Genomic DNA, 8,832 nt, shown 5'->3' with positions numbered 1-8,832 from the left:
TTGTGGGTATGGTTTAGGGTTAAATCATCAACACTATTTCGTAAAATAAATCGAAGAATTTGTTCTGTGTTATCTAAAGATGCATCAGTATATTGTCACAATTGTGCTGTTAACTTAAAATGCTGAGACCCCTTTTTTATAAGAAGCGAAAACATCTCAAGTCTTAATTGAACACATAAATCATTAAGCACCTACAAAGAATATTTTACAAGTAATGGTATTTCAACAATGTGTTACTAATATTTTTGATACAGCGATTTCATATTGGAATCATGACGTGTGCAAAGAGATCACTTAGATTACTATACTAGTGGATCTTATGGCTAAATGTTTGCACATTTACATTCTCATCAGATCTAGAACTACTTCAAGAAATAGTCAACATCTAAGGCCCTTGATTTATGTTTTGAGAAGTCCTATATTCCCAATATTGGAAGAATAGTTCCTACCATTGGCTCTAACGCCTTAAGGAGCTATTAGATTTAAATTCATTGATTAGTTTTAATTTTGAAGTTTAGAACTCTGCTCTTCATAAGGACCTTATGTTCTGGCACAAACTTTTTCCAGGGTGTATCTTGTCTTTCTCATTGGATCATCTTAAAAAGTTCCTGCCCTTGGATTGTAACTAGATAAAAATCTGATTTAAAATTCTTAATATTCAAGAATTTATACTTATTTTTACTTTAAAAGCCACGGGGGGGCAGTTATATATCTTAAAATATCTAAAGCATTTTTTTAAAGTACTTAGATTGTCTTGCATACTATATGGCTTTTATTGTCTTGTCTCTTGTCAGTAGATCTTCAATATACAGTGTGTGGGACAAGTCAGTGTGTTGGTCAGCACCAGCATCTGTCTAGCTGTTAAGTATATTATGATTCATTTAAAAATCTGTTCTATCCCAGCCATGGGCCAAGATGCTGTATCTGAGGGATGTGCTGTAATTTGATTTACATACACTAGAGCACACAGTAAAAAAATCTGAGCTTCATTAGTAATATGACACATGTACATAGTGAGATGTCTTATTGTGTGCTTTGCATATTTTGTAAATATTTTGCACGTCATTAATTTTCTTTTTTGTTTAAGCAGTGTTTGGCCTGGAAGAGTGATATGCTTGCTGCTTAATCAAAGGATTAAAGAGTTAAAGATGTCTATGTCTTCTATTTTTATATAATTTCATGTATGAAGAATTTAGGACCTCTTCACTGTGAAATTCTAAATACTGATTTTTATAAAAAAGCAAAATCTAGAAATATTTTAATGACCATTTCATCATGTCATGGTTATCATTTTTGAAAAAAATCTACACCCAAGTATTTTTTTTCATTACATAACTAAAAATAAATCACACTGTTGATACGCCTGGTAATATTAATGAAAAAATATTTTTTCTATATTCTTTAATTCAAGTGTAATGTGGATGGAATTACAGGTAAGTTTTGATCAGAACTTTTCCTTAATAATCCTACAATTAAATGAGTAAAATACAATATAGAATAAAGATGAAAGAAGATAAAATTCTATCTTCATATAAGCCAACATACTTTTAGGAATAGATACAGAGAGTAAACAAAGTGACAGCCTTGATTTTAAAAAATATTAAGAATCTTGCCAAAGGGTACATGGGTGGCAACTGCCTTGGGCTCAGGTCGTGATCCCAAAGTCCTGGGGTCGAGTCCCACATCAGGCTCCCAGCCCCATGGGGAGTCTGCTATTCCCTCTAACTTCCCCTCGTGCTCTCTCATGCTATCTATCTTTCTCAAATAAATAAATTCTTTAACAACAACAACAAAAAATTGCCAAGGTTTTTATTAAAGTATGGAGTTCAGTTAGTAAATATGTTGTACTACTTTAATGTTTCTTCCTGCTATAAGAAGTAGATTACTCACGTTAGTTATGGCATATAGATCATTTAACACTAGGGTATCAAGGTCTCCTCAGAACAACTAATACTCTGACTTCAAGAGAACAATATTGAGTGGGCAGAAGTCCTGTGAGATTGCCAGAAACCCCCAGCCAACTTGTTTCCAGTGCTGGGGGCTTCAGGGGAACCACCCAGGCCAGGCCCGCGGTCCTCTGAGTGTTCGCTGCCTGAACCCTGGGAGAAAGTACTCTAAATACCAGACACATGAGTGGCACGAATTGTCTCAGAATACCGGCCAACCCCACCCTCTACTCAGCAGCCTGGGGAACCCACATCAGTGCTGGAAGATCGGGCCTGCCATACCCCAGGCCCTAACCCTAGGTTGGGTTTTCAGGCTTCTGTCCCCAAAAACCTGCCACCCAAGCCCTCCAGATGGGGGACCCCAGAGCCACACACCAGTAGTCCGCCTGCCACCCAGGAGGAAACCGTGTTGTTTGGAGCTGCAAAGAACTTTCAGAGCAGGAGGAAACTGCATGCCCTGCCTGAGGGAACCCCCACCTTCGGTGGCCCCCTGGCCACAAACCCGGAGCCTGATGCACCGACTGACCCCCACCCTCAACTCAGCCACCTGGGGAATACCACCTCAGTGCAGGTAGATCAAGCCTGCTGTGCCCCTAGGCAACCTAACTCAAACCCTAGGTTGGATTTTCAGGCTTCTGTCCCCAGAGGTATGGCCCCAAAGCCCTCCAGATTGGGGACCCCTAAGTCACACCTCAGGACTCTGCCTGCCAGCCAGGGGAAAACCATGCCATTCAGAGATGCATAGAACCCTCAGAGTGAGAGAAACCTGCATGCCCTCCTAAGGCCAACCCTGCTTTCAGGGCTCCCACAACCCCCGGCCACAAATCCAGAGCCTGATTGTCAGCCTTAACCTCTCCATCAACTCTGCCCCCAAGGGAGCTTGTCTCTGTGGGAACCCTCAGGGGAGCTGCATGGGCCCAGCCTGTGGCCCCGGATGGCACGCACGCGGGTATCAAGGTTTTGGCACGCACGCGGCCCAAATGGAAGCACAAGGTCAGCTATTTCTCACGAGTTTTGGGGCCCAATTGCTATCGATTTGGGCAGTAAGCTCACGAGAATTGGCCGGAAAATCCCCAGTGAACTCACTTCTGGTGGCACAGGCCTGCAGGGCTGCCACCTGGGCTTGGCCCGGGATCCCGAGTGGTCATGCCTCAAATCCTATAAGAAAGCCCATGTGAGCCAGGCACACATGAGGCCAATGCCTCCGGCTAATCAGTCCCCTGGGGTGTGTGCCCCGGCGCTGGTGGGTCGGACTTGCCAGACCCCTAGGCCCTCACCCTATCCCTCAGTTGGGTTTTCAGGCTTCCATCCCCAGGGACCTGTCCCCCAAGCCCTCCAGATTGGGGAGCCCCAAGCCATACCCCAGGACTCCGCCTACCACTCAGGAGGAATCAGTGCCATCTGGATTGGCGCAAAAGCCTTAGAGCGGGAGAAATGTGCATGCCCCTCTTGAGTCCACCCTCAACAACCCACTGGGCCACAGACATGGAGGCTGACGCTCATCCAGACCCCCTCCCTCCACTCTGCCCCTGGAAAGCTCCTGTGGTCAGAGGCCCTCAGGGGAGCCACATACCAGCCCATGTCCCGGGATAGCCGTGACATGCACCTAGCGAGAAAGTTCTCTCGACAGTGGACAACAGTGCGACCCAACTCGCCGTCCAACAGTGTCCAATTCTCACGAGCTTTCTGCCCAAATCGATATCAATACAGGCAGAAAGCTCATGAGAATTGGCAAGAAAATGCCCAGTGAACTCGCTTTGGGTGGCACGGTCCCATAGGGCCATTTCCTGGCCTCGCACAGGGTCCTGAGTGGTCGCAGCCTGGACCCTGTGAGAAACCCCTCTATGAGCCAGGCACACATGTGGCCAACCCATCCCACTACTCAGCCCCCTGGGGTCCCTGTCCCAGTGCTGGCAGATCAGGCCTGCCATGCCCCTAGGCCCTGACCCTAAACCTCAGTTGAGTTTTTGGGCTTCTGTCCCCAGGGGCCTGTCCCCCAATCTCTCCAGATTAAGGACTCCAGAGCCAAATGCTAGGAATCTGCCGGCCATCCACTAAGAAACCATGCCATTTGGAGCTGTGCAGAACTCTCAGACTGGGAGAAACCCACATGCCTCCCTGAGGCCACTTGCAGCGGCCCCCCTGGCCACAAAACCTGGAGCCTGATACACCACCTGACCCCAGTCCTTCACTCAGCCCCCTGGGGATCCTGCCTCAGTGCTGGCAGATTGGGCCTGCTATGCCCCTACACCCTAACCCTAACCCTTGGTTGGGTTTTCAGGCTTCCTTCCCCAGAGACCTGGCCCCCATGCCTTTCAGACTGGGGACCACTGAGCCACACCCCAGGACTCTGCCTGCCACCCAGGAGGAAATTGTGCCATTCGGAGCTGTGCAAAACCCTCAGAGCAGGAGAAACCTGCATGCCCCCTCAAACCCACCCCCACCTTCGGCGACCCACCAGGCGACAAACATGGAGGCTGACTCTCAGCTGGACCCACTCCTTCAATTCTTCCCCCGAAATGCTCCCCTGGTCAGGGGCCTCTGGGGGAGCTGCATGAACCTGGCCCATGTTCCTGGATGGCCTGACAAGTACCCACCTAGTGAGAAAGCACTCTAGACTGCCAGCGTGGCTGGAATTGCCACCCAATGCCAGCCAAGTCTCATCATCTTTCTGCCCAATTGGGCAGAAAGATTGTGAGATAAGAATTGGCTGGAAAGCCCCTGGGGAACTCATTTCCGGTGGCACAGGCCGGCAGTCCCACTGCCTGGGACTGGCTGAGGTTCCCGAGTGGTCGCAGCCCAAATCACGTGAGAAAGCCCTCTGCAAGCCACACTCACATGTGGCCAAAACCACCCTCTACTCAGCCCTCTGGGGCGCCCATCCCAGCGCTGGTAACTCTTGGGTGGGTTGCAGGCTTCTGTCCCCAGGGGCCTGTCCCCTGAGCCCTCCTGATTGAGGACTCAGGAGATAGACCCAAGGAGTCTGCCTGCAACCCAGGAGGAGACCATGCCATTCAGAGCTTCACAAAACCCCCAGACTGGGAGAAACCCACATGCCTCCCTGAGGACACCACCACCTTTGGCAGTGCCTCCTGGCCACACCCGGAGCCTGACGAGCCACCTGACTCCTGTCCTCAACTTAGCACCCGTGTGCTATTTGATACATCCCAGACCCATATTAGTAGTCATGATGGTGGTAATTTAACTGTGGATATTAAACACCTTCAAGATACTATTCAGGGCATTCCCTGTGATCCTTACAATCAGTTGCAAGTGTGAGTTTCACTCAAAGGATTAATGATATTTTATCTGATGTAAACCCCTTTGCTTGGATCAAAACACTGGTGCTGGCATTATAGGTGGAATGACGACACTTTTTATTGCTATAATCACTTTATGCTTCGTCCTCAGATGCTCATGGAAATCTTTCTGACGACTAATCGTTCAAGAACTTGCAAAACGGATTTTGCGGCTTCTGCATTAACAAAAAGGGGGAAATGTAACCGTCCCTCAGAATGATAGGCTGCTTGAAATATCACTAAGGAGAAATTGTACTGGTCATGCAAGCATGCTTGACGATGAACTTGAGAAAACCCGAACTAGCAGCAGGCCTCCGGTGGAGAGGAGGATACGCGTCCTTGAAGCCCAGCAGCTCAGGGTGGAACATCGCCTGTTTCCCTTTACCATTGTCTCCCCCGCCTCCTGAAAGCCTGCTGTTAAAATAAACCCTTTATGTGCGCTTGCTCAGCCAAACATTCCATGCTGCTGGGCCAGAAAAATGTGGCCTCCACAGTCTCCCAGTTACCTTCAACAAGGGAGCCATGCTCTTCTTCCTTAATTATCCTTATCAGACCTTCCAAGAGGAGGTTTGCTATTACGGAATGTCCAAAGCAGCTTGTAGGAGGAGAAATTATTCAATAAGAGGGGAGGAACCTGCACCAACATTTTTTCTTCATAGTTGGAAGAGGGAGAGGGAAAGTGAACAAACTAGGAAATATGGTGGAAATCATTTCACAGGGAATGATTTCTATTCTGGCAAAGCCTCTCTGTCCACAGTGACCTGCAAGTTTTCTGTTTCGAGAAACTGTGATGTTGATGATGGAGGTTTTTACACAACAGAAAATTATATTCAAAGAGACCTGTAACACTTGCTCTCATCTTGCTCTGCCTGTCCACATGAGTCTCCTCGACTGCATTCACCGCCACCCGGCCTCTGTCTGAAGGCTTGCCTTCAACCTGTCGCTGGCACTTGCAGGACTGTCGATGGGAGCTGACTTAAAGCTCTTCTCTGGAAGGTCTTTCCCGGAGGCACTGGCACGGGGACGCATTATCATCTGACTGAGGAACGAGCTCCATCCCTTCACGTATTTTGGGTTTGCTGGACTGGCGCTCGCGTATTTCTGGAGTACTCCGTAATAGTAGCAGAAGAGCCGGTGTGGCTGCAGCAGCTCCCTCGCGGCCAGCTGCCCTTCTTTTGCAATCTTCCTGGCTTCTCCATCATTTTCCTTGGCCCACTTAACTTTCTCTAGTAAATCACTAAGATTTCTTTTAATTGGAACATAATGTTTCCAAGGCGTTAGTGCCATATAGAAATGTTTGTAATACGTCGAGTCCTGCTTCAAAACCAAGCTGTCACCCAACATGAGGTATGAATATTTGTAAGCCACCACGATCCCATCCACATTCACTTGATACTTGTACTTAAAGAAATCAAAGAAACCTGTCAATTTAGCTTTTCCAAGCTCCTTTTCTTTCTCTTGGAAAAAGAAATATCCTGTAATTCCTACATCTAGGAGCTCTGGATTTTCCTTGGAGAGCTGTACCAACTGGAGCCTGTCTTCTCGGCTATCTCTACCTCTGAAGAAAGCTTTCTCAGTTTTGTTGATCCAGGAAGGCCCTGTATTTCCCTGAATAGAGAGGAGATCATTGGTGACACCCCTCATTGCTTCGAGCGTGGAGTGGGTGATGTCATACGTTGGAAGGATAATGTCCCGTGAATCCAGGGAGCCGCACCGTGAAATAATAGGCAAAGGGCCCGGGATTTCATTGACTTGCCGATGCTCCAGAGACCAATCTCCAAGATTAATATAAAATTTTATATCGGGGAGAAGGGCCTTTCTTGCCAGTGACAGCAAAATCTCATCCGAGAACATTTTGAAGTCTGTGTACTTTCCTAAAGATCTCCGGTAGATGCGGTTATTGAGAATCGTGTAGTGAACAATGGCACCCCTCTCGTCCCCAGACTTTTTTGGAACTTCATTTAGCATCTGCTGGAGATTGATGCTGGGGAAGGAAGCAAAATCCTTTGCAATCTGTGGTTCCTTGGTTGGACAAGAAAGAGTTTTCTGCCAGGCCAGAGGATCCCCTTCTGGACATTCACAGTACTCGTGGTACACTGGTCCTTTCAAAATATAAGGAGACTGAGCCACGTGCTCATCACCGTAAAGGACCTCTATCTTCAGCCCTTCGCTGGCAGTTTCATACATCCTATATCGCATCAAAAATGTCCCATCGTTCCTGTCCAAAGGTTTGGGGACGTGAATCTGGACTAACTCTTTAGGTGAAAGAGATTTGATTACTACTTTGAATAGTGTTTGACCTGGGGGCGAGCGAGTGAGGTTCTGGCCCTGCGAGTTCACGGCCTGCAGGTAGAAGTAGCAGACGGGCAGCACGACGCCCGCCCGCAGCCCGGGCCCCCACACCAGGCTCCACGGCGCGCTCACTGGCGCCTTGGGGGCCCCCTGCGGCCACGAGCAGGGCCAGTGGCAGCGGCAGCAGCGCGGCCGGTGGGAGGCGGCGCATGGTCGCGGAGTCCGGCGTCTGGCTCTCTGCATGCACTCTTATGCTCATTTTAACTGTCAAAGATTGTTTTTTAGAATCCATAGTCTCTCATGGTTCACCTCCCCTTCCAATTTCACCCAACTCCCTTCTCCTATCTCCCCATGTCCTCCATGCTATTTGTTATGCTCCACAATAAGTGAAACCATATGATAATTGACTCTCTCTGCTTGACTTATTTCATTCAGTATAATCTCTTCCAGTCCCATCCATGTTGCTACAAAAGTTGGGTATTTGTCCTTTCTGATGGAGGCATAATACTCCATAGTGTATATGGACCACATCTTCCTTATCCATTCGTCCGTTGGAGGGCATCTTGGTTCTTTCCACAGTTTGGCGACCGTGGCCATTGCTGCTATAAACATTGGGGTACAGATGGCCCTTCTTTTCACTCCATCTGTATCTTTGGGGTAAATACCCAGGAGTGCAATTGCAGGGTCATAGGGAAGTTCTATTTTTAATTTCTTGAGAAATCTCCACACTGTTCTCCAAAGAGGCTGCACCAACTTGCATTCCCACCAACAGTGTAAGAGGGTTCCCCTTTCTCCACATCCTCTCCAACACGTTGTTTCCTGTCTTGCTAATTTTGGCCAGTCTAACTGGTGTAAGGTGGTATCTCAATGTGGTTTTAATTTGAATCTCCCTGATGGCTAGTGATGAACATTTTTTCATGTATCTGATAGCCATTTGTATGTCTTCACTGGAGAAGTGTCTGTTCATATCTTCTGCCCACTTTTTTTTATATGATTGTTTGTTTTGTGTGTGTTGAGTTTGAGGAGTTCTTTATAGATCCTGGATATCAACCTTTAGTCTGTACTGTCATTTGTAAATATCTTCTCCCATTCCGTGGGTTGCCTCTTTGTTTTGTTGACTATTTCCTTTGCTGTGAAGAAGCTTTTGATTTTGATGAAGTCCCAAAAGTTTATTTCCTATGTACATTCCCCAAGTGCTGGGGCTGCAGGTACAAGAAAGACCCTCACTTGAGGAAGCCAGAGTCCAAGACAGGGGACAGAAATTGTCCATCAGTCATTGAAATGTGGGCATTTTA

The 8,832-nt window shown here is 47.5% G+C and overlaps 1 protein-coding gene across 1 annotated transcript; it reads right to left on the bottom strand.

The window, feature by feature from the left end:
• Positions 1-5,720: 5,720 nt before the first annotated feature.
• On the bottom strand, positions 5,721-7,756 carry LOC116576593 (protein O-glucosyltransferase 3-like). Its single transcript, XM_032319001.1, is given in 2 exon segments — positions 5,721-7,687; positions 7,689-7,756. Coding segments are annotated over 2 exon segments (1,605 nt in total). The 5' UTR covers positions 7,749-7,756; the 3' UTR covers positions 5,721-6,142.
• Between the last annotated feature and the right edge of the window lie 1,076 nt (positions 7,757-8,832).

Source organism: Mustela erminea, chromosome 17 (assembly GCF_009829155.1).
Source record: "Mustela erminea isolate mMusErm1 chromosome 17, mMusErm1.Pri, whole genome shotgun sequence".
Classification (NCBI taxonomy): Eukaryota; Metazoa; Chordata; class Mammalia; order Carnivora; family Mustelidae; genus Mustela; species Mustela erminea.
Note: the sequence above shows the minus strand (reverse complement) of the source record. Positions and strands in the feature narration are given on the sequence as shown.